Genomic DNA, 27443 nt, shown 5'->3' with positions numbered 1-27443 from the left:
CAAAATATCGTGATATTATTTAAAGGCCATATCGCCCACCCCTACTACTAAGTGGCCTAGTGGTTAAGGTACTGGACCAGTGATCAGAGGGTTGCTGGTTCAAGCCCCACCACTGCCAGGTTGCTGCTGTTGGGCCCTTGAGCAAGGCCCTTAACCCTCAATTGCTTTGGATAAAGTCGTCTGCTAAATGCTGAAAATGTAAATGTGAGTTGCTAGTATTGAACTTTCGGTTATCGCTAATGACAGGGGGCGGATACACACACACACACACACACACACACACACACTTACTTCCTCAAACACGGTGTGTGTGTGTGTGTGTGTGTGTGTGTGTGAGTGTGAGCGCCAGTCTGCAGTAGACGCCGCAAAGATCGGAGAAAGGAGCGCACAAAGGACTTCAACACAGATTTATTATTATTTTCGGGTAAGTTTGGATGCTAGTTTTAACTTATTGTCACAATTGCTAGATGGTTGCCAGGTGCTCGCTTTAACTTTAACATGTAGCTGATGTAAAGTTGTTATATGACTAACCTTCAAGCTCTCGCATGGATTTGTACCAGGCTTACAGAAGAGTTCAGAACTGTATAAACGAAATAGAATCTCTATCTGAGAGGTGACTGTTTAAAGTTTTAATTAATAATAAGTTTTACCTTAGAAATGTACTACAGACTTTAGTATCAGAACCGCATTTTCGGTCTCATTCACCAAATCTGCCGACATGTAGCACAGTATGAACAGGAAGTCTTTACTGTATGTTAGTCATTGTATCAAAAGTAAGTAAGTGTCAGAAGTACAGTAATATGTGTATATTTTAAATCCAGTAAGAAGTGTAGAATATACAGGATGAAAACAGGACTTTTCTCTGTTCAATACTGTGTTCAATGAAAGGAGCGTAAAGTGCAGCTCGATTAACCGTCATTTAATCGCAATCTCGATTTAATACTGATTACCATATTCAGTGAATATTGTTCATGGTTTATTATGATTATTAGGAACGCATTCCGTTCATGTAGTCATTCAACTTCAGTGACAGCTTCGTCCTCATCAGTGTTCCGGTGGATCCGGAACCTGCTTGGAACAGCCTACAATGATTGCAGGGCATTAATACAGCATGGACAAGCAGAAACATGTACATGACATGACAGAGAGCTATGTCAGACACAGTCATGGACAATTTTGTATCTCCAGTTTACCTCACTTGCACGTCTTTGGACTGTGGGAGGAAACCGGAGCTCCCGGAGGAAACCCACACAGACACAGGGAGAACATGCAAACTCCACACAGAAAGGACCTGTATCGCTGTTGCCTTTTTGCTGTGGGGCAATAACAGTACTACCCACGGAGCCATTGTGACCCTGTAATCCATTTAATCTAAGGGAATCGAATTCTCATTCATGCATGCGGTCACTCACTGTGCAGCATCCACACTATCTGCTACCACCTATCTCTGTGTGTGTGTGTGTGTGTGTGTGTGTGTGTAGAGAGAGAGAGAGAGAGAGAGAGGACTTTTGTGTCAATCTGCTGCAATATTATTATTATTATTATTATTATTATTATTATTACCTATGAATCTTATTGTTCAGGTCATAAGGTTCTGAGCTGTGGAAAACTGTAGAGGGTTAAAAACTTGAGGATGGCTGTTCTGGAAACTGAAACATTGATAAAAAAGCATAAAAATTGTACCAAACAAATAGTGTGTGTGTGTGTGTGTGAGTGAGAGAGAGCGAGAGAGAGAGAGAGAGAGAGAGAGAATTATTCTATTTGCTGTGTTTTACTTATTAACCTACTTTCACTAAATGAGCATCACTGCTCCGTCTCCATCCTAATACAGCCTAGTACAGTTTCAGATATCATACCCAAATATCTCATAGTGACTTACTACAACCTGTAAAATAGACATCATATTTTTTATTCATTATATTCTACACCGCTTGATCACTTGTGCCATTACAGTTCAGCCCTGACCATGCACTGTCTTTATTGGTTGGTATATCTCTCTTCCTGCAGCCCCCATGCACATCTGTAATTCAGCATTTTGGGGCTTTATTTTTGGGTTTGCGTTCGCTTGTGACACTCCACATTAGTAAATGATGCTGTAGGGTGCAATCCCAGTCAAGTAGTGTGCAATAGGTTAGTCCACAGTCGAAATGAGCTTGAACTAGGTTGACAAAATTGACTGCTGATGCTTTGTGTTGCAGTCACAGGTTTTTTGTTAAACAAATGTTTTGTCGCTATGATTTGGCTGTAGAAAAGTGAAATATGACTTGTATGACAATGTACAGTATTTTTTAACACTTAATATATACCGTAGGTGGCTTTTGGAGGTGTACGATTGTGCTAAGCAGAATGTATTAGCCCTTGGAATGTTAATAATTAACCAGTTAACTGATAACCGACATTGCTCGATTGCTCGTTTAATGCTTTCAGGTTAAAATTCATTTCATTTTATTTCCAACAGCTGGTGCTTGATTTGAGCTACAAATCTGTACACAAACACAGTAAAGAGTGAAAGTTCAGTCTGCAGATTTGTAACTCACCCTCACCCACCCTCATTGGGCCGCAGTTCTAACACAAACGGAAAGCTCTTATGCATTTACTCACTCACTTTCTTAACCGCTTATCCAATTAGGGTCACGGGTTGGGGGGTGGGGGTGCTGGAGCCTATCCCAGCTTTTCAATGGCTGCAAGGCACACAGTAACACCCTGGACAGGGCGCCAGTCCATCACAGGGCAGACACACATAAATACACACGCACACACGCACACACACACACACACACACACACACACACATTAACCTGACTGCATGTTTTTGGACTGTGGGAGGAAACCGGAGCTCCCGGAGGAAACCCACGCAGACACGGGGAGAACATGCAAACTCCGCACAGAAAGGACCCGGACCGCCCCGTCTGGGGATTAAACCCAGGACCTTCTTGCTGTGAGGCGACAGTGCTACCCACCGAGCCACCGTGCCGCCCTTTTATGCATTTATAGAATTTAACAAAATTGTTAACAAAATTATACAAAAATAATATGGATTTTAGTTTAAATAGCTTAAATATCCTGACTGCATCTCTTTTAATGTGATGTGTTTTATTGTGTATGGGCAAAATCTACATTTCTACTTTGGAGAGCTTTTTTTAATTACATTGGATCCACAATACATGTGTTGCATTAAGATGCATTTGCTCCTTGTGTGGTTTATCCACACCCGATCAACAAATCATGTACGTACGTACAGCCTGTTTTCTACATTATCTTCACTCTTTCTTTGTTTCCAGCTTTCTGGATGCTCTGGAGTACCTTCTCAGCTAGTAATTTTGTGGTGACACATAAACACATTTGCAAGCTGTTGTGGTCTCTTCTAATGCAATCTGCAGCCTTTACTCCGACGCACCCAGCACGCTGGGTCCTCACTACTCTGTTTTCCCCACTCTAAAATCTGTTTGGATCTTCAGCACGGAGGTGTCGAACACACCCGTTTGATTTAAACAGCTGCTTGATCCATGCAAGAACTTCTGCCCTGCAATCTGCAGTGGTTCATCCTCTTTTGTCTGGCATGCATGAACATGCACACTGTTGTTTCGTTTCGATTTCACCACACTTTTCAGAGATTTATTTTTATTATTTATCAGCTCTGCTAAGTCATTTATATTGCCAGTGCATCAGTATCAAGCTCTAACACTGTGCTCATTCTGTCAGCGTGGAAAAGTGACTCACTGAACCAGAAGTGCCAGAAAAATCCTTTTTTTAAATGGATGGTAGTAGTAGTAAAGTTGAGTGAATAAGTGTGGGTGGAGCTTCATTTCTGCTGCCTGACTGACTAGATCAGTCTGTGCATGAGTGCGTATACTAAATAAATACTTAATAGTATAACTATATAGAAATATTTCTTAGTACAGAAGTATGCAGTTTGGAATGGAGTTTTCTCTTTACTTATAATCAGCATTGGTAGATGGGTAACCATTAACCAAGAAGCTTAGAGTGTCCCATTTGTATATAAACACACCACTGAGTTTTATCCTACCAAGTGTTCCTGCTTTGTTGATTAAAATAGTGTAACAGTGAATGATATGTTAAAGCACTAAGCTAAGCAAAAACATCATGAGAAGAACTTTAACTTTTAGAATGTAGATTAAAATAAATGTGGTAGCGAACACTTTATTACAGAGCTATGAACGTTCTAATTCAAGTACAGAGATGCAGTTGATGTTTTAAACTCTTGCTTAGAAAATGACTGTAGTTCTACCTACATACCAGGGCACGAAGCAAAACACCCACATCATTTAGGGGGAGAGAAAAATCCACACTGATCCACATGAGCAGAGTTTAGTCTTCAGTGCAGATCTGTAACTCTGGTATTTATTCAAATTAAGATTGATATATGAAATATCAACATTGTAAAGTTATTATAAAGAAAGCAGCTTAAAGTAGCTTTGCTCAGTGTGAAACACAGTGAAGCGCTCTCATCACACAGGATTTAAGCTCAGTAATGTTGAAGATCCTGATTAATCTGGCTGTTTGTACCTCGTGACTTTGGTACATTAGGTCGTGTCAGGCTTTTATTGACATGAAGCTTTTATAATGTCTCATGGAAGGTGCGTCCACAGTTTAGCAGGCCTCACATGTTATATAGGCCATGGATTTAGAACCGCATGCAAGAAAGAAACCCCTGCTCCAAAATCGGCGTGTTAAGGCACGACTCGAGTTGCTGATCAGATAGACAGCAGAGGCAGGAATGTCACCAATGTTCACACAGCTTCTGACTCACGGCAGATGGATTCTTTGGTGCCTCTCAGATTACTTTTGAGTGTTGAACTTCTAGACAAAGGCTGCATGTTTACCACAGTGTTCCATCACCTTTCCTATTATTTATCCTTTTTGGTGGTTTGGGAACTGAGGACACTCAATTGTTGCAGTTTTGCAAGCAGAATTTTTGACCATTTTTGCTTGTTACAAAACCTAAACAGTCTGTGGTTGTTTTTCCTAAACATGATCCACCATGTTCTTGGTTTTGCACCTTTTGATACCTAAATTATTTGCAGTCTTGCATTGAGAAATGCCATCTTCATTTGCAAAAATGGCTTTTGGTGGATCCTTTTATAGCCAATCATGATACTCTCTTTTCTGTTGCCAATTCACCTGCTCACTGTGACCTGTCAAAACAGTGTAACTTCAATATTCTGTAACGTTTTACTCTTACTCTTATAATCTTTTCTTTGTACTTTTGTTGGGTATAAATGTTAGATAAGAGAATTAACAAATCACAGATTTTCTTTACTGCGTTTCACAAAATGTCCCAACTTCTCTGTAAAATGGGGTTTATACATTTAACCAAAATAGGCACAGAAAACACCATCTATAGTAAATCTTAATCTACATCATGATGATCTAGAAGGTCATTACACAACCTTAAGTAACAGTATAGAACTTTCAACATGAACAAACAAATAATTGAAGCTGCTGTATGTATATTTTTGACCCAGCAGTTTTTACATATTTTCAGAAAACCCACAATAAACATAAACGAGAACTTACACACACACACACACACACACACACACACACACACACACACACACTTTTCCTTTATTTTGTCACATATTTGTATGTCGCGTGTATACACAGACACAAACAAAGTGGAAACTTATACAGTAATCAGCTTTTCCATACTGACCTTTAGCTGCCTGTCAGTCGTGTGTGTGTGTGTGTGTGTGTGTGTGTTTGTGGTGGAGTGTGTGGGGGGGGGATTGTAACAGGCTCCTATTTCTGAGCCTGAGGGGAGAGCGAGAAATCAATTGCTTTCTAAATTGAGTCAAATGGAACCCACTGCACCGTTCCACCGACCTTGAACATGCTGACGTGTGTGTGCTGTTCTTTCTTTCTGTTCTTTTTCTTCTTTTTCTCTTTCTGTTACAACTGAAAGAAGAAGTTCTTTTTTTCTTTCTTTGATTTCTGCTTTCTTTCTTTCTGTTTTACTCTTCTTAGTTTTGTACGTTTTAATTTCTTATTTTCGCTATGATAACCCAATAAATACCAAGACTGCTGTGGTTATTGTTGACAGTCCAAGTGAGTGGAAAAAGGGGCAGTATGTACAGTTTAGTCCTGGTTGCCTGATTGACATGCTCCGACCCTGTGTGGTATAATTTTCTATGGCTCTTCGGCTACCACTATAACTTAAACATTTAAGGAAACTGGATGCTGTAATAAAGATGGAGGATTACCTTAAAATGTTATGTTTGCATTTTTCACACAATTGGGTGTTTCAGCCAGACCAGGACCTAAAACAAACTAATTGTTTTTAATGGCTGAAACTAAGCTAAATCACCTTGTTTGTGACTAATTTGTAGATTGAATTGAAATGTCTGTTCCTGAAAACCAGTTTATAATGAATCTCTAAGTGTAGATAAACGTTTGATTTCAGCTCAAGTTACTTCCTCATGTCTGTGAGGTTTGTCTGGTTTCTCTGCATTCATCCGACCTCACAGCATGTTATTACTACTGTATATTAGCTCAGATTCAACATTTATTCAATATAAATATGTTCGTATCGTCTGCCTATTAAAATTATGAACCCCTAATGTTTCTTATCTGATTGTGTGAGGTCTGTTTGTTTCTTTTTGTTGGTTGGTTTGTTTATGGCATTGGTATAGTAATACCAGCCTTTGGCTTGCTTGCTACACAAACTACCCTAACCTGCAACATTGCTTCTATATGTTTAAATAAGAAAAAGGGAAAAGGGATGAAAAAGAAAGAACTTGTTCTGTTCTAACAATGCTGGAACTAATATGTAAAGTGTTACTCAGACCAGCCAAATCGAATGGAAATTTGCCTGAAGCGATAATTTGCCTGCTTTACGTTTTTGTACCTTGTTATAAATATCTACAGAGTTTCACACCAGATCTGAAAGGTTGACTACAGAAACTGCCAAAAAATGGGCAGATTAGGACCTTCACTTATACATAATAGTTTAAACAACACATTAAAACTGTCTACACGTATTTAAACATTTGTGGACTGTACATCCTGAATGCTGCACTATTAATTGTAACAGCGTCAATATTTGTATTGTTCTACATTAGTTTCACTACTGCTATGTTATGTTGACAAACAGTGCATTGAACTTGATAAAGTGGTAGTTGGTTAATAGCTGATTATCAACCAGTTACGGTTTATTTTTCCCAGTCTGTAACATTAATGTATTTCTGTAAAAAAAATGAAAAACTCACTGTTAGTCCCCTGTTAGGGTTACCTGGTTGTTTTGGAGAGAACTTTATCTTGCAGCGTGTTCTGAATTCGCTGTAGGGAACTTGGTGTAACACATCTTTATTCTGTTTAGTGAAATTCAAAAGTTTGGAGTTTCTGGCTTGAGTGACTAAAAGGAAATAAACACATCTGTAGGAGTTTGGGTGGTGTCACCACAGAGGTATGCTGCGACTGTTTAAATAATATACCGTACATACATTCACACCAACAGGATAAACTGGTTTGATAGCCTCATGCAGAGTCTTTTGTGTGTGATTAAAAATGTTGACATGTTTTCACCTGGTCTCTTCAAAACATGTACAATAGTGTCCTGAAGCTGTGTATGAGTTATTTTTACCATCCCTGCATGATATCGCTGACCACTAACCACCAGATAACAGTAACAGCACTTTAAGCGTTGGTTAGTTAAAGTGCAGTCCTGGTCCGGATCACGGCAGGTTCTGTATTACCAGTAAACATTAAGCACAAGGGAGGAATACCCTGGATCTCCCCAACCCATTGTGTAGACACCCTGCCGGCTGATAGCACCTTTGAGATCTGGGTCTGAATGGTGACCTAACGTAATAGACCAACACCTTTACGAATTATGCTATACAGTGTTTTTTTTAATAATATTTATACATTGTTTACAATCTTTTGATTGCACTGTGTAGAGTGTAGAAGCTGATACTTAAATACCCTATGTAGTGCACAAAGTAGGCAGTGATAAATTATTTGATAATTTGGCCCACATCACAGCACGCTGAAAGTTTTTTTGTGACCTAACATATGAATCAATATTAAAATATAAAAATTATTTTTGCAGATTTTTGAACCAGTTTTGTCTGTTCATTCTTGCCATTTATTGTATTGCATCTTAATAGGTCCTAAAAACATTGCAATTGGACTGGTAGTAAACTTAGACTTTTTGCCTTGAAATTCTCATATGCATAACTTTGCTGCTATCTTAAATATGGACAGGACTGTCAGTTGTTACTAATGATGTGACGTGTTTGGCCACCTGTTTCTGCTCCTGCATTGATTATGTTCAGCCTGCAGAAGTGAAACTAGGTGCAGCATGTATTTATCCGGCTCATTTGTAGCCTTTTCACACATTACAGAGCTTCCAAAATAGTTTTTACCACAATTTAAACTCAGATAAATCTGAAGCATCATGAACTTTTGTCTCTCTGGACCTCATACAGCTACAAGCTTCATTTACCAGAGTGGCTTATTAACGTTTATTGAGTTAGACAGCCAGAACTCCCATTGCGTCGTAGCCGAGCGAGAATAAAGACTGAGAAGTGAGCGAAGGAACGAGCGTGAGCTTATCTTCCTGTAGAGACTGCAGAGTGCTGAGTGCGGTGTGATCAAATCTCCATTCACGAACCTGCTTTTCTTTACAAGAGAAACACGAGATCAGCAAATCATGTCAAGGACAATGATGTCTCAGGCCTGGTCTCTCGGCACTGTTAGTCACTGACTGTACGCCTGCTGACTGGTGCTGTACCGTGTGTGTGTGTGTGTGTAACATGAGCCGAGGTTAAAGAGAGAGTAGGAGGTAGCTAAGAAACACACACAGGTCTCCAGTATCACCCCGGCCCTCGATAACTGCAATTACCACTGAACAAACACCGCTCAGCACAGTCACCAAACACGCAGGGCCAGGTCGTGTGGGAGCAAAGCGGACAGGCTGGGTGTGTGAGTGAGGACGTTTAGTGTCAGTGAGAAATTAAATACACTTCTCCAAGACCTTCTTGGGATTTCAATCATCAACAGTTCCCAAAAAGGTGTGTTTTCTGAAAATATGCTGCAAAATAAAGCACACATGGGAACTCGGATGATTCATTTGGTGGTGTAGAACTTTATATACTGTCATTTAGCTTGGTCACAGGGTCCTCTGGTCCCCTAAGTCTTTCTTAATAATCACTTAGTTACTTATATGAGTCACAACCGTTTCAGTGGAAAGTCAATAAAGCTCTGAATGAATCTCGGAAAGTAAATCACACATCATTTTGAGCTATTTCTAAACAACATAAGGTCCGTCTTATGCTAAATATTCGTGCCATGAACTGGGTGATGGCCGAGTGCCCGACTGGGTTGAGATAAGATCATCTTTTTGTAATAATAATAACAATAATGTGTTGCTCAGTGCACCTTTAAAAGCATCCACAGGTTCTTTCTTACAGCAAGTGGCAGGCCAAAAAGCAGACTTTATCCAAAGCAACTTACATTACAGTTACAGTATATAGTCTGAGCAATTGAGGTCTAAGGGCCTTGCTCAAGGGCCCAACAGCAGCAACCTGGCAGTAGTGGGGCTTGAACCAGTCCAGTACCTTAACCACTAGGCTATGGTATTGAGAAATCCTTAGTTAGAATAGGGATTTTTTTACACTACTGGCCGATTACTTGCCTGTTTTTTTTATTCTTGAAATAAACACACACGACAATGCAAACTGAACACAGTGTACAGTGTTTACAAAACATACACCATGTTATTTGCCGAGGGGGTTTTGAAAGTCAGGAATGCAGTTTCTCCAGAGTTTCACGCTGTTTGTCCACACTGTTTCTGTGGAGGATTAGCTGGTAATAATCTGTAATTAAGCAGCTCTTACGAACACAAACGTTCCGGCATGCATGCTTTCGGTTCACAGCTGACAGCTTGGACATTGGCCAGCTATTCATCATATAGTACTGTAAATACACAAGAGAAGGATTGGCTAACACCATGTCAAAGAGATCACACCCAGTAAACCTTGAACTCTGGAATCCCACGACATTGTTGTATTCTGACGTTGGTGATGGGAGATCGTAGAAGCTGTGCACATGCGATTGGGGAGTGGGGTGACAGCCTTGACCCTCTTTGATCAGGGTGGGAGGCGGTGGCAGCTTTGAGATAGAGCTAAGCTCCAATTAGCCATAACTGTATTGGGTAGAAATAGGGTGAATGAATAACACCATGACCTTCATCCAAAGATGATGAGATCTGACATTATAAGGCTGCTAAGGTTATGTTTGTTTTTAGCTTAAAAGCTCCACCATGGATGCATGGATGACCTTCAGCTGCTTATGCAGTCATAACTGTTCATGCTATGGAACCTTCAACATGTAAGTGGTTGCTAAACCATAAGCTGTGCAGTGCAAATTGTGTGGCGCAAACTATACGTGTGTGTGTGTGTGTGTAGTGCACATAAATGTGGGTAGGACTCAATCCACCTGCTCCACATACCATTCCTGCCCCTCGTCTCTGTTAAAAACAAAAGATTCTTTTCTTTGTTGATTCTAGCTCTTGGATTAGTCATCACGCTACTGCTGAGAATGGCCTGTTAATTGCCTGTTACAATCTAAACATCCTTTATCAACATGGGCATTGACTTTTTGGCACAGTTGCGTCGGAAAATATTTGCGTGCCCCTTTGTTGTGAACTGAAAAGCCTGTTTGGCTGAAGTTCTCCGATGTCATGTGTTCTGCATCTGCCTGGAAATGTAAACCTGTAATGCAGATACTTCCTCCAATCTTTTGTAGCTTATTTTGTGGTCACTAGTCCTATGCTATGCGGTGCATTTTCGACAGGGGTGTGACGATACATTTGTGACTCATGTATCACAATGCAAAAGTAAGAGCTGCGTGTATAATGAAGATTTACTGCATTAATTATAGAAGAAGAAACCATGGCTTCAGGCTTGGCTTCAGATGCATTTATATGTTTGTTAGTTCGATGGGTTTCGGTCTGTACTTGGCTGATGTGTGAACTAAATAGAATTTTGCCTGAGTGGCACAGTGGTGCACTGGGTAGCTCTGTCGTCTCACGGCAAGACGGGCCTGTTTCCTGTGGGTCCTCCGGTTGCCTCTCACAAGTCCAAAGTAATAAAAATGTGGTGTGTGTGTGTGTGTGTGTGTGTGCGCGCCCTGTGAGGGACTAGCGACCTGTCCGGGTGTCCTGGGTTCGATCCCCAGGTGGGGCGGTCCGGGTCCTTTTTGTGTGGAGTTTGCATGTTCTCCCCGTGTTTGCGTGGGTTTCCTCCGGGTGCTCCGGTTTCCTCCCACAGTCCAAAGACATGAAAGTGAGGTGAATTGGAGATACAAAATTCTCCATGACTGTGTTCGATATAAACTTGTGAACTGATGAACCTTGTAATGAGCCGTGTAATGAGTAACTGCCGTTTCTGTCATGAGTGTAACCAAAAGTGTAAAACATGACGTTAAAATCCTAATAAACAAACAAACATGATAGAAGTTAAAGTCACCTCTTTGATTATTACTACTTTGTTACTTATTCTTAACCTATATCAGTGTGTTTCTTGAGGTTGGATGGGTAGTTCTGAAATGCTGATATTTCCGTAATAAGACGCACTTCATCCAATACAAAGAAGCTTTCACTCTGACATATAAAAGTATTTCTTGTATATATGGCCCCGGTTGTTCTTGTCTGTCACTACCATCTTTTGTCACCAGAGTAACAGGTGTGGTCATCAAGTGTCATGAAGAAGTATTATTACTTCGTTATATTACACCACTGACTTTGTGGTAGGAAAAAAGTTCCTATCAGTTTGGGTGAAACTGTTCCCATCTACTCGGCTGCAATACAGATCCGTAGCTTTAATTGCTGTTCGACGCAGGGACCCGCTGTTGCGCCAGCAATGCCGAGTGGAATCCGCAGCTTGGTCCTGGTTTAATCCTCACCATAGCAACCCAGCACCCTCACACGCCTCGCCTCTTTGTTTTGGAGGACTCGAGTGACTGTATGCTGATCTGGGATCAAGTGTCCATGCCAGAAGTACTACAAGGGATTGGAAAACATTTCACAGTTCTTTTTCTTTTTCGCTGGCCTGATAGGGTTTGTGCTTCCTCATTCTTGGACACATCTGTCTCATTAGGTGGCTCTGTTACAAGATTCTGACTGTATGCAATCACGTGTGAGCTGGGTGCTCGTATCTGAACCGCAATCTCTGTGAAGTTACAGCATGAAGTAAGGGCCGGTTGTGTCACATGCTATTGTAAAAACATTTGAGTCTTGCGTGCCATCAGGAATGCCAATCAGTCCAACTCCAAACACTCTGTATGGGAAGTTATGTATTAAGTCAGATAATGAAATAGTTTTATACAGTTTTTAACATGATAAGATGATTTTTTGTTTATTCATTTTCTGAACTGTATTATTTTACAGATCTATTACTGATATGTAGCACGAAGGAACTGAAACGTCTTTTATTATTACTGTGTGGGGTTTGTAATGGCAACATTTCCTGTACTATGGACCAACGCTTCACACAGCTGTTTCAACATCTGTTTGTTTCTCTCCTTCTCTCGGTGTTTGTTTCAGGTAAGCGTTCACCATGGCTCCGTTCCTGCGGATCGCCTTCAATGAGTTCGATTTAGGAAGCCTTTCTCCAATGAAAGAGGAACCGTTCTGTGCCGTCAGGATAAAAGAGTCTCTCAGTACAGGTTAGTCTGACCAACCAAAGTCCTTTGCATACCTGGTTTGAATGCTCAGGTCTGTAACCAGAATGGATCGACATGTTTTATCCGGGCTTGGGACCGGCACCGAGAGCACACTGACTTCACAATGGCTAGGCTTTTCAAATATGTTGATAAATGATCCGCTGTGGTGACCCTAATAACAGAGGCACTGCACTACATCAGGGTTTTTTAATTTTTACCATGACCCAACACAAACAATGCATCAAAATAAAATATACTTTATTAATAAAAATAGGGGCAAGATAGTTTACAAGATAAAACGTAAAGCGTCCACAAGGGGGTGTTTGTGTACAAGTTCATTTTGTCTTTATGTGCCTTTTAAAATGTGTTTATTTAATTATATTATTGTTCTCTATGACCCATTTTTTTATGGCTTGCGACCCACCCAAGGGTCACGACCCTTCACTACATCACAGTGTTGTCAGCTGTCATTATTTTGTGCCTCAGTTAATAGCCTTTTATTATTATTTATTCACTTCTCATGCCATCTTGTTTGACCATAACCTAAACCTGCACGATTCAGTTCATGATTCAGGCAGGTGCAAATTGTATGTAAGGAACAAGGGCTCCTACGCACCTGAAACGATGCATTAAATGCACTCAAATCAGTGCTTCTTTTGATTGCTTACATCATTGTGTGAGCTCGAGTCTGAACTCATTTACCCAGCTTTGAATAATAATGGCCGCTGTGTACGGCTGATTTGTCACTTATATAGCACACGTTTAAGGGAATGAGTTGCTATTTCTATGATTTGGTTTATAAGAACATCACGAGAACTTTTTTCCGCTTGTTGCAGAACGTGGAAAGACTCTGGTCCAGAGAAAGCCCACTATGTACCCAGCGTGGAAGTCCAACTTTGACGCTCACATCGTTGAGGGTCGTGTGATCCAGGTGATCCTGATGAAGACCTCTGAGGAGCCCCTGTCCGAGGCCACCGTGGGCGTGTCGGTCATCGCCGAGCGCTGTAAAAAAGCCAACGGCCGTGTAGAATTCTGGGTCGATCTGCAGCCCTCTGGAAGGCTCATGATGTCAGTGCAGTTCTTCGTGGAGGATAGTGACGCGGGTGAGTGTGCTTCACTTATAGATCCACCATTGATCCATCGTAATGAGTTAGTTCACCTGTCGTTTCACGTTCTGATGCAGAATGTGTGTATATGTGTGTAGATATAGCGCTCTCTAGTGGTGAAGCTTATATCTTATATCTGGATTTTACATCAAAACTTAGTGTCGGAAAATATTAGCAAGGAAAAAAGACCAGCTAATGTGGCCACCAGATGAGGAGCAGGGGATTAAGTTTGTTTAATACTTATTGAGGAGGAAATAAGCAAAATAAAAAATAAGCAAGGAATCAAATAACTGCACAAATCAAACTACAACAAGCCGATTAATGGTGTTGCATGCACTGAACTACTGAAAAGCCTCTGAGCTCAGATGAGACAGCTTTTTTGTGTTTGGTAATTTGTAATGGAGTCATATTTGCTCATAAATCAACTATTTTATTGATCTAATAATTTTGTTTCATTACAGTAACACACACAATATAGTTGAACTCAAATATTTACTTATACAGTGGGGGCCAGAAGTCTGAGACCATTAGATCACATGCTTCTATTTCACATTTCAATACATTAGTTGTTATTGGTGGGTCAAAATATTCGCAATGCAACACAGATCATTTATTTGTAGGTGTAGAATGTTCTATAATGCCCCAGATTTCTGCCATGGCCTAATTTTCCCGTATTAGCGATTATGATTAAAGCTAGTGACTTCTCTGTGCCTGTATAAATGGGGCTAGTTTAACTAGACTGTAGAATACATAATTTTTTGGCAGTTCCGTTAATTGGGACACAGGGTTAATTTTTAAAGAATGAAATCATTTTAATTATGGGTTAGATATAAAAAAAATTAATATTATTGAGCTGTTTATATAGATACTTTTATACACCGATTAGGCATAACGTTATGACCACCTTCACAATATTGTGTTGGTCCCCCTTTGCTGCCAAAACAGCCCTGCAACTGTGATGCTCTGTATATTCTGACACCTTTCTATCAGAACCAGCATGAACTTCTTCAGCAGTTTGAGCTACAGTAGCTCGTCTGTTGGATCGGACCACACGGGACAGCCTTCGCTCCCTACGTGCCTCAGTGAGCCTTGGTCGCCCATGACCCTGTCGCCGGTTTACCACTGTTCCTTCCTTGGACCACTTTTGATAGATACTGACCACTGCAGACCGGGAACACCCCACAAGAGCTGCAGTTTTGGAGATGCTCTGACCCAGTCGACTAGCCATAACAATTTGGCCAACATTGTCAAACTCACTCAAATCCTCACGCTCGCCCATTTTCCTGATAACTTTGAGATCCCTTGCTGCCTAATATATCCCCCCCACTAACAGGTGCTGTGAATCAGTGTTATTCACTTCACTGTCAGTGGTCATAATGTTATGCCTGGTTGGTGTATGTCCATATTTTGTACCCACCATCATCAAGTATGCCAGCTGTTTTAAAGCTGACAGTATTTTCTCAAGCCTTGAAGGGAGCACAAAATATAAATCATCCACAACAACTATTATTTTTAGCACATGAGTGATACAGTTCCACATCTGAACCCTTAACTGGTAAAACTGGGATGCTCCTTATAAAGGTTTACTGGTTTTCCAAACAGCCCCAGCATTGTGTTGGTACATCAGAGTTGTCAGGCACTATAGTGTACGCGTAGTGGTTAAGACGGCAGACACCCTGTCTGTCCCACCCGGCTTTAACAGGCTTCCTGAAAAAAGACACACTCATGCCTATTTATAGAGGTCATGTCTGAACAGGCCAGCCGACCAGAGCTTCCAGTCTAACACACATCAAACCCTGCCTCATGTAAATAAGCCATGAAGAAAATGTAATGTTTGTGTAATGCTTATTTAGTTCACCTGTTTCTCTTTCTCCATCTCTCCCTTCCTTTTCACCATCTCACTCATTTATTGTACCTGTTGTTGTTTTCTTTTACACACTCTCAGTAATCATGCCGGGGTTTTATGTGTCACGGCCCGCTCTGACTTTTCACACTTTATCCAAACAAGTGTGACTCAAACACGAGACTCGCTTGAATTTGGACGTTGTCTCCTGTGTTCCAGGAGCCTTAAATTTAAGGCAGACCTGCTTCTTTTTACATTTGACTATGTGGACAAGTACCCTCTTGGCATCTTGGTATTGTTCCATGTACATTCTACCTACAAACAAACAAAAAAAGTGACAAGAAATACATTTGTGAGTCTGTTGATAAAGTAGACCATCCTGATTCCATAACTCTGATTCCTTGATTCTGATATGCTCATGATGCTCTACCAAGCTGCCAGTGTTGGTCTACACAATAACTGAATTGTATCCATAAGCATTTATTCAGAGGTAGCTGGTGCATTTAGGTCAAAGTGTTTTGGCTTGGCCTTGTCAACAAGGGGCAGCGCTGACTCAGTGGAAAAAAATGATGAAGATGGCTTAGTGACATTGGCATCATTCAACATTTCACAGACGGCAGCTCCTAAGGGTTTTTCCCAAGAGCAGTTATGTAGAAATACTTTAACGATCGGCTTCAGAGCACCAAAACCAAATTAGGTGGACAGGACTGAGACTGGAAGTTACATTTAGTTTTATTGGCTTACCAAGAAAAAAGTTTGAGGGCGCCGCACTGGGCTGTCAGTGTGACTTTAAAATGTTATTGGAATGTTACACAGCCAGATGTTCCAGCAAGGTTAATAGCACAGCTGAGATTCAGGTATGTTCTATTTATGAGCCAATGTGCTACATAGTATGTAACTATACCACCTTCATGGCACATAGATTGAGTATGACATTGGCTTTGGTTTGCCAGTGTAAATGCATTGATTGAAATGATGCTATAAGGTTTTAAATGAGTAGTTTATTAAATGTAGAGCTAAATGCATGCATGCGGACTGTATTTCAGAGAGCAAGGCGTCCATCAGGATGCAGGACGAGGAGGAGGAGGAGAACGGGGTTTTAACGCTGAACAGAAGGAGAGGAGCCATCAAACAGGCCAAGGTTCACTGCATTAAAGACCACGAGTTCCTCGCTACGTTCTTCAAACAGCCTACATTTTGCTCTGTCTGCCGAGAATTCGTCTGGTAAGTGGACACAGATAAATGTGGTTGAGTATATTAGTGGATGGAACGATAATGAGCAGTAATTTCTTTCCTTCACACAAAATTTGTTGACACCCCTAATTCAGCCTTATGCAATTATTAACAGAGCTCACTGTACAGTTTTATAAAGAAGGAGTAATGATCTCGGACTGGTATTAATTATTTATGGATGAGTCTTAGAATAGAATTGTGCGCTTCTAACTTTGTGGCAACAGTTTGGGGAATTTCCTTTCCCAAGAGACGCTAATCATGAAACAACTATGGGATGAATTAGAATGCTAACTAAAACCTAAGACTTAAAACCCAATATCAGAACAGGAAGGTAGTGTGTTAGACTATTGTGTCATGGACGATGAGTGTACTAGAAGGTATTGTTTAGGCCCAACTGCAGTTAATGATTTGTGTTGTAGCTGATTTGTTCAGAATAGTAAGGCCGCTTTGTTGACAGTATCTTAACTGGCCATCTTAACAGCCTTGTAATGTCGCTAGCAGTCCTGGCTTGGGTTATCTTTAAGCAGGAAGCAGACGTGGGTGTTTGTGTATAAGTGTGTGTGAGAACTCTGGGGGTGTTCATTATTTTTTAGGAATCCCTCTGATAGTTTTGCAGTCTCAGCAAAAGTGTGTAGACCAGCCCTTCCTGTACAGTCTGATTGTTCAAGTTTGTTTCAGTTCGAAAGGCGGCCGTCTGTGATATCATATATAATGCTCTGTATAAATAAAACTGTGAAATATCCCAAACACTAACACTTTCTTTCTCGATATGCAGGGGTCTTAACAAACAGGGCTACAAATGCAGACGTAAGTATTTTCAAAACACATACACTTCTTTTGCATAGGAGAAATGCAACACACAAAGTCAGACTTTAGTCCTTCAGCTGTGCCAAGCGTAAATAGTTCAGGCTCTGTAAGGTTAGCAACCTCATGTAACCTTTGCCCCCTACCCTGTGTCTCCTTCCCAGAGTGCAATGCAGCCATTCACAAAAAGTGCATTGATAAAATTATTGGAAGATGCACAGGGACTGCAGCCAACAGCCGAGACACTGTAGTAAGTATGAGCTACCAATGTTTACGTAACACAAAAACAAAACACACACACCCATACACATACACACAGACAAAGGATACTTAGGAGGGCACTTAGGAGGAGCTGCGTTCACTTACACTAACCCACCACTGTTAACATACAGGTTAGCATCTCAGTAGTCTTATCGACCCATGTTTGGCTGTCTTTGGGGGCTGGTTAAAGCCCAGCGATGGATTACACCCTGTTAAGTTCCTTGCACTTACTGTTTGTCAGTAAACCCGGACCCAGCCTGACCCTGATCAGAACAAAAGGCCTTCACACTATTCGGTCTGTGGAATTTATGCTGTGCAAATGTTTAGTTGCATAACACTTGCACCCCGAATCCCTATTAGATATCCTTGCTAAATGACTACATTTTTGGGTACTCTCGTTTTTCCCTGCACTGTTTGTTTAAAGCAGGGAGCATTTTCCCAGGTCCTGGTGTGAAAGGGTCGAGTGCCTTTGTGTCCCTTTACCACATGAGCAAGGATCAGAGTCTTCTACTGATCAATAGAGACCCATTAGTTCTTAAACCCATTTAGCTCAGTCTTTTACACCAGAGCGGTCGTGTCACTAAGGCAGTTACTAGGTCATTCTGTTAGATTTGATAAGTAGAAAAACTGATTAAAGGACTTAAATGGACAAAATGTGTTTTAAATACAACCTGTCCAAAACTGTCCAGTTTGTATACAGTGTATCACAAAAGTGAGTACACCCCTCACATTTTTGCAAATATTTGATTATATCTTTTCATGGGACAACACTATAGAAATAAAACTTGGATATAACTTAGAGTAGTCAGTGTACAACTTGTATAGCAGTGTAGATTTACTGTCTTCTGAAAATAACTCAACACACAGCCATTAATGTCTAAATAGCTGGCAACATAAGTGAGTACACCCCACAGTGAACATGTCCAAATTGTGCCCAAAGTGTCAATATTTTGTGTGACCACCATTATTATCCAGCACTGCCTTAACCCTCCTGGGCATGGAATTCACCAGAGCTGCACAGGTTGCTACTGGAATCCTCTTCCACTCCTCCATGATGACATCACGGAGCTGGTGGATGTTAGACACCTTGAACTCCTCCACCTTCCACTTGAGGATGCGCCACAGGTGCTCAATTGGGTTTAGTCCATCACCTTTACCTTCAGCTTCCTCAGCAAGGCAGTTGTCATCTTGGAGGTTGTGTTTGGGGTTGTTATCCTGTTGGAAAACTGCCATGAGGCCCAGTTTTCGAAGGGAGGGGATCATGCTCTGTTTCAGAATGTCACAGTACATGTTGGAATTCATGTTTCCCTCAATGAACTGCAGCTCCCCAGTGCCAGCAACACTCATGCAGCCCAAGACCATGATGCTACCACCACCATGCTTGACTGTAGGCAAGATACAGTTGTCTTGGTACTTCTCACCAGGGCGCCGCCACACATGCTGGACACCATCTGAGCCAAACAAGTTTATCTTGGTCTCGTCAGACCACAGGGCATTCCAGTAATCCATGTTCTTGGACTGCTTGTCTTCAGCAAACTGTTTGCGGGCTTTCTTGTGCGTCAGCTTCCTTCTGGGATGACGACCATGCAGACCGAGTTGATGCAGTGTGCGGCGTATGGTCTGAGCACTGACAGGCTGACCTCCCACGTCTTCAACCTCTGCAGCAATGCTGGCAGCACTCATGTGTCTATTTTTTAAAGCCAACCTCTGGATATGACGCCGAACACGTGGACTCAACTTCTTTGGTCGACCCTGGCGAAGCCTGTTCCGAGTGGAACCTGTCCTGGAAAAACGCTGTATGACCTTGGCCACCATGCTGTAGCTCAGTTTCAGGGTGTTAGCAATCTTCTTATAGCCCAGGCCATCTTTGTGGAGAGCAACAATTCTATTTCTCACATCCTCAGAGAGTTCTTTGCCATGAGGTGCCATGTTGAATATCCAGTGGCCAGTATGGGAGAATTGTACCCAAAACACCAAATTTAACAGCCCTGCTCCCCATTTACACCTGGGACTTTGACACATGACACCAGGGAGGGAAAACGACACATTTGGGCACAATTTGGACATGTTCACTGTGGGGTGTACTCACTTATGTTGCCAGCTATTTAGACATTAATGGCTGTGTGTTGAGTTATTTTCAGAAGACAGTAAATCTACACTGCTATACAAGCTGTACACTGACTACTCTAAGTTATATCCAAGTTTCATGTCTATAGTGTTGTCCCATGAAAAGATATAATGAAATATTTGCAGAAATGTGAGGGGTGTACTCACTTTTGTGATACACTGTATATGTACACTCGTATGCAAGGTGTCCAGTTGTAGTTTCTGGTAGATGAGGACAGGACAGGACGTTGGTAGTTTGTAGCTTTCTAAAAGGAAAACAGCACCATGCGACGTGGTCGAGGGTGCATTCGTGATACCAGACCTCAGGGTCCTCAGTGTAGGGTAAACTATGGCTCATTTGTGTGCCTGCAGTTCCAGAAGGAGCGCTTCAAAATCGACATGCCACATCGCTTCAAGACACACAACTACATGAGCCCGACCTTTTGCGACCACTGCGGGAGTCTGCTATGGGGAATGGTCAAACAGGGTCTCAAATGTGCAGGTGAGACCGTTTTTTCTGCTATCTGCCCAATGGGTACTGGATCTATTTTTAGCTTTAGCCACACTATACACTTTATTATTTGGTTTACTCTCTTGATTTTCTTACATTGTTTATTTTTCTGGCCATGATGCTGAGGTTTACTCCTTGCCCAGGCGGCAAACTTTACATAATATAACCTTTATTGTTCCAAGAAACATTCTACAGTCCATTTTTGTTTTGGAGATCATTAATGTAATTGGTTTTAATCTATAGAATAATGAAAAAAAAAAACTTTACAACCTTTTAACTGCATTTTGACTTTCATGTCCTAAAGCTTTCTTTTCTGTCATCACCTCCCTTTGTCTGTCCTCTCTTATTTATATTTGGCTTTGCTTTTTTATTCCTTGGTATTTTCCGAGTCTCCTCATTTTAAGCATCTGTGTTCTTTTAATTTAGATTGTACAATGAACGTCCACCATAAATGCCAGAAGAAAGTAGCAAACCTCTGCGGTATTAACCAGAAGCTTCTATCCGAGGCCCTGACTCAAGTTAGTGTGGTAAGTAAATTAAAATCAGCTTCTTAATATCATCTATCTGTGGAGCCAGTTGTGCTTTTAACATATCACATATCACACTTTATTTAGAAATCCTCCACAAAGCGTCCTGATCCCTCTCTGTCAGACATCGGCATCTATCAGGATGTACCCAGACCTACTCCAGCAGACCCCAGTGGTAAGTCATTGCATTTTTCAGATTAAGGCTAAGATGCAGTTTAGATATTTTGATCAGTTATGTCATAATACACCTTATGAGATGTTGTGGATATTTTCAATACCAAATAAACTGTTCTCCTCATCTCTTCTTTCTAGATAATTAATTTAACATTTCTCAAAATAATAATTATTGAAATAATACATCATATTACATTATGGGTGCTTGGGAGGCACAGCGGTACTGTACACTAGCCCACTACTGCTGATATCTGGGGATTCAGGGTTCGAATTGCAGCAGTGCTATTGGCCGTTGGGCGTCTGTATGTACATAATTTCTTAATATATTGAATGGGGGGCGGCTAGGGGAAATCTCTGAACCATTAGACCATTATTTATTATCATATTATTATACTTATAAGTGCCATCAAAGTAAAGCGAAATGAAAAGCAACCTTTGAGACATTGGTGATTTTTTACACTATTTGACCAGACAGCCTGTATGTTATGAACTTACAGGCAAAGGTTGCAACTGAAACACTTAAACTCAATAATTATGAGGTGTGTCCACTTACTTTTTGCCATATAGTGTATAAATGAGCTATTTTCTAAATTGCATCACAGTTGATAGAGTAGTTTTGATGTCAATTATATGTCTATGTATGTCATAATGTCTATGTATGTTATATTATATGTATGTCTCATAATGCTATGTTTATATTTGTTTTATATTTCATGTTTTATATTACTGTTTTTCTGTAGCACTTTGAGATTTGTTTTCAAATGTAAAGTGCGTTATAAATAAAATGTATTATTATTATTATTATTATTATTATATTACTGCACATGATTAATAACACTAATGCTCTGCTGTGGTGTTTGTTTTTCTGTGTATGCATTAGCAGACAGTGCTGGGAGTGGGGATGGTGCTAAGACTCCCACAACTCCCACCAACACAAACAGAAGAATTTCCATTGACAAGTTTGTGTTTCACAAGGTGCTGGGCAAAGGCAGCTTCGGCAAGGTGAGACAACAACACTAAACACACACACACACACACACACACACACACACACACACACACAATTAGGCACAATAGCTCTCAAAATTGAGCTGTGAGTGTTATGAAATATGTTCGAGTAATTACTCACTTGTTTTGATGTTAGGTGATGCTGGCTGAGCTGAAGGGACACAGTGAGTACTTTGCAGTGAAGGCACTAAAAAAGGACGTGGTGCTGATGGACGATGATGTGGAGTGCACCATGGTGGAGAAAAGAGTGTTAGCATTAGCCTGGGACAACCCTTTTCTTACACACCTTTACTGCACCATCCAAACCAAGGTACGACCCTTGTTTTGTCTAAAATTTAAGTTCTGACCGTTTAATGATCTAATTTATTTTCATAAGTATCTATTACATGAGCAATTAATTATTCAATGTGGGAACCTTGGCAAGAGACCACTGTTTTATGTTCTCTGTAATAAGTGCAGTTAAAATAGCTCTGTTTCTGTAAGCACAAACAAGCCAGCAGCTCTGGTGAATAATCAAAACTAACAAGTAATTAGGAATGCATAGAATGTAGCTCAGTGTCATAACAGAACTTTAACCACCAAATTAGTAATTAAAATGGCTGTTCGGGTATTTTTGACCCAGCAACGTTAACATCTTGAAACCCTAACATGCTGTGTCTCATGAGTGTATGTGAACTTTTTACCTGTAACTCGTCTCAGCTACATTTCTTGCATTCTATTTTACAAGCTTAACATTTTTAGCCCTTTGTAATTGTTTAGTTGTCACACTGATAGGGGTTATTCAGTTTATTTATATCTAAGCAATGTTTTGAGTCACTCATCATGCTGTACCTACCAGTCATGCTGAAAATCCAGTCTGCCATGCTTAACCAGCCGATTTAAAGAAACGGCCGGCTGCTTTGTGTGTGGCAGGAAAGGCTTTCTTTGTATCTCATGCTATGCCTTTTCCTCCACAGGAGCACTTGTTCTTTGTGATGGAATATCTGAATGGAGGAGATCTGATGTTTCACATTCAGGATAAAGGTCGATTTGATCTGTACAGAACCACGTGAGTGACTTTTCAGCACCCATAAAGAACTGCACAACCAGCAGAACAGGTCTCAGATACACCTCAAACTGAAAGTGAAACTGTCTGAGAGAACTGATAAAAACGAATAAGAAAACAAATGAGGCTGCATTTAATAACCAAAGGTCCTCAATTAAGTTTAATTTTGTGTGTTATAGAATATGAGTTAAATTTTTTAAATGAAATAAATACTTGCTTTAACCCTTCTGGTAGCATGCAGTAAGACTGATAAGGCCCTAGGAGAACCTGAGACTCTATTCTGTTAAACATTGGTCCCAATTAACCAACCTGAAGTCAGAGCTTAAACCTTTTATGTCTTTGCAGGTTTTATGGAGCTGAAATTATTTGCGGCTTGCAGTTCCTTCATTCTAAAGGTGTTATTTATAGGTGAGTTTTGTTCCACACACATGCTAGACGATATCTGTCTTCACTCACACTGTTCACACTGCTTTAATTAAATATTCTGCTCTTGTGGTTTTTAATGTTGTGTATTCTAATTTTAATGTCATGTACACAGTATTTGCATGATTGAATGAATGAATGATGCTGTTTGCCAACAAACATTTAATTAGTTTGATGTAAACAGCAGATTGTTTATATAGAAAATAATCAAATCGCTTTTGTTAGAGAGGAATAGCCATAGAAAAGACTATTTATTGGCAAAGCCTGGCAGATTGCAGCGGGTCTGGTTTCTAGACATGGTGCCAATCTACTGCAGGGCTTCGGTCATCCCCACCATGTACTAGAAGAGTTTAGGAGAGTTTAAATGAAAATCTACCTGCCTTTACCAGAAAACTAAAACTAGGTCATGGGGACAAAACATGTCTAAATCCAAAATTAATGTTACAAGCTACAAATTTATGAAATTGAACCAAGTTATTCATAAAATACATGTTTGCCGTTGCATTTACATTCAACTAGAAATGTTTCTGTGCCTGTCCAGAGACCTGAAGCTGGATAACGTGATGCTGGACCAAGATGGCCACATTAAGATTGCAGATTTCGGCATGTGCAAGGAGAACATGTTTGGAGAGAACCGAGCCACCACTTTCTGTGGAACGCCCGATTACATCGCTCCAGAGGTGCGCTGGATTTTAATCGATAGATATTTATAAATCATTTCTGTTGGAATGAGTCAACATCTCTGATTTCTGTTTGTGTACGTGTGATCAGATCTTACTGGGACAGAAGTACACATTCTCAGTGGACTGGTGGTCATTCGGAGTGCTGCTTTACGAAATGCTGATAGCTCAGTCACCATTCCAGGGTGACGATGAGGATGAGCTGTTCGAGTCGATCCGGATGGACACGCCTCATTACCCGCGCTGGATCACAAAAGAGTCCAGGGACCTGATGGAGAAGGTGTGTGCTTCCACTAAGAGTTTCAAAAGCCTGGAACATGTCATGCAAACTATTAAATGGAAATGTGGGGAGACATTTGTCAGTTTTGTTGCCAGCCTAATCTTAATTTTTTATTTTTGACCAATCTAGTCATATCCAATTGGAACCTATCTTTTTCTCAACGCTGCTGCCACCCCCACCCCCAGGTCAAGGAGGGCTGTGGTTATCACGCGCCCCTCACTCTTTTCACCCGGGTCACCGGTGCGGGTCTCATAAAGCGCAGTATTGCGTGCGTAGGGCCATGCACTGCTATTTGTGATCAGCTGCCCCCGTGCAGGAGCCTTGACAGGTCGTAATTGCAGAAGCAACAGGAAACCTTGCTTCCATCATTGTCCCTCCCATGTGTCTATGTGGGCACAGCTGGGATTCGAACTTCAGAGCTTGAAATCCCAGCAGTGTTAGACCGCTGCACCACCTAAGCCCCGTTTTTACCTAAATCTCAAAACGTATTTGTGGTTACACTTCACATAACATTGTTTGGTGTACATGACATCATAACCATACTGGTAAAGACAAACTAGACAAAAGGCTGCTGAATGACATAGATGCTACATAATTATTATTAATAGTACAAGTCAAACTGGGGGTTCCATACTGGTTTGTTTTGTTGGCTTGGATTACCAGATGTGATCTTGAAGTGTATCTGTAATTGCAATATTTGTCCTGTTTAGGGATGGGTTGTTGTTTGATCAATCCTGTCAGTTATAAAGGTCATTTAAATGTACTTTCGTGTCTCTGGTTGTTCTGACATCATATTAGACTGGTGGTCACAATGGTAAGGTTCACCATCATAAGAAACCAGTTAGTGATTGGTTGATGTGCTGTCTCTCTTTTTTAGTTATTCGAGCGGGAACCTACCCGGCGGCTGGGTGTGGTGGGGGATATCCGTGCCCACCCCTTCTTCAAGACAATAAAGTGGTCTGCACTAGAGAAGCGAGAGCTCACCCCTCCCTTCAAACCCAAAGTGGTATGGTCTTCAGAATGGTCTTACTGTTCTGTTGAAAACCAACTCACCAAATTTGTGACCAATTAAGTTTAACAATCAAGTGAACAGTAAATACAAACATCAGTGAATGTCTATTTTTGCTATTTTTGATTTGTACTTTTCAACTTACAGAAATCCCCCAACGACTGCAGCAACTTTGATCGGGAGTTCCTGGGCGAGAAGCCCCGTCTCTCAGTTGGTGACAAGAACCTCGTCGACTCCATGGACCAGTCAGCATTCGCCGGCTTCTCCTTCATCAACCCCAACATGGAAACCATTCTGGACAAATGAAATGTTTCTACAAGCTGCGATTGAGCCTCGACTCTCACGCTCCACCTGAACATGTGATCAGTGTTTGTTAACCACCTTATCCCACCCTCTGCAGGGTCTGAACTGCAATTACTTAAGTCATTACCAACACTGCTTAGTGTTTTCTGTGACCCAATACATCTGATACTCTGAAGTACAGAAGCCAGGATGTGCTCACTCGTGCTCAATGAGTGTTGGCTACAGACACTGAGCCCTGTAGGAACCAAGTCGAAACTTACTATGTATATTTATATTTTTCTTTCTCCTGATCAAAATGGATTCAGATCAACTGTATATCATGTACTGTATTTAGTGTTATGTACAATCTGAAGGAATGCACCAGAGTTTTTTACATAATATCCATTCCCTTCATCTGCAGCATATGTAGAGTTACCACGGACAATCATTGTGACACGTTTCCAATACTGAGAAAACAGAACAGGACAAACCTGAAACTTACTTGTTATACTCTAGTAAAAGAAATATTAATATTTCCCCCAAAATGCCTACTTACTCATAAATGGATTCATCACACACCCGGACTAAATGTCTTTATGTATACCACAGCTGCTTAGTCAAAGCTTTATCAAAACTTGCTACGATCTTAACGACAATTACCTCTGAAGGTGGTCGGGGGGCTCGGATGTTTTTGGTACTGACTTCCCAGGTTACCCTCTCTTTACACCCAAGAATCCCATTAATGTCTGTTCAACGTTGCATTCCAAAGCTTATTCAAATGAAAGCCATTTCAGAATCCAAATGTTAAAACAGTTTTTTTTCCTATTCAGTGCTTGGGTGGCGCAGGGGTAAATTATGTCAGCCCACTACCACTAGGATTCAGGGTTTGAATCCCCAGAGGTGCTATCAGTCAGACAGGATTCTACATACAGACATGATTGGCATGGTCTGGTTCAGATATCACTGTTTTCTTAATATCTATATGCTGTAGGCGATGAGACATCCACCAAGCATGATGCTTTCTTCACCATACTTTAAAGGATAGGGTTTTTGTACTTGTGCTTTTTTTTTTACTTGCATTATGCTTTGTTGTGAAGCATGAACCAGGCTTCTATTATGACAGTTTTTCTGTTCTTTTCGCAATACTGGGAAACTTTTTGAAATGATTGTCTGTGTTCTCTCGATGCATGCTCAATAATCCAGGTACACAAATCCACGTTGTCTGTGTTAGACAGCTTAGATTTGAAAATAGTGAAATTAGTCCCTTATAAAAAACACATCTGCTCACTATATTTTGGTAAAATAAACAGTTGCCTTTTAAATAGTGATAAAGAAAATCAGGTTGGGACGACAGATTTCAGGAATTTCACTGTGCAACTTTAAATCTTTTTAATTTTGCTCAGTGTTGCTCATATTTTTCCAGTATTGTTCTTTATAATGCTTTATTCTGCTTTTAGAGGACAC

General features: G+C 40.8%; 1 protein-coding gene across 1 annotated transcript; it reads left to right on the top strand.

Annotated features, from left to right (window-relative positions):
* The first annotated feature begins 338 nt into the window (after positions 1–338).
* prkcdb (protein kinase C, delta b) lies at positions 339–27036 on the top strand. The gene is made up of 17 exons (XM_062987139.1): positions 339–424; positions 12569–12690; positions 13524–13790; positions 16683–16860; positions 17645–17676; positions 17838–17923; positions 20413–20542; positions 20978–21078; positions 21166–21253; positions 22133–22254; positions 22397–22570; positions 23217–23308; positions 23651–23713; positions 24270–24408; positions 24500–24688; positions 25566–25694; positions 25845–27036. The coding sequence occupies exons 2-17, from the start codon at positions 12582–12584 to the stop codon at positions 26001–26003; spliced, it is 2058 nt and encodes a 685-aa protein (XP_062843209.1). The 5' UTR covers positions 339–424; positions 12569–12581; the 3' UTR covers positions 26004–27036.
* The last annotated feature ends 407 nt before the right edge of the window (positions 27037–27443 follow it).

Source organism: Trichomycterus rosablanca, chromosome 24 (assembly GCF_030014385.1).
Source record: "Trichomycterus rosablanca isolate fTriRos1 chromosome 24, fTriRos1.hap1, whole genome shotgun sequence".
Lineage (NCBI taxonomy): Eukaryota > Metazoa > Chordata > Actinopteri > Siluriformes > Trichomycteridae > Trichomycterus > Trichomycterus rosablanca.
This window is presented reverse-complemented; position numbering and strand designations above follow the sequence as displayed.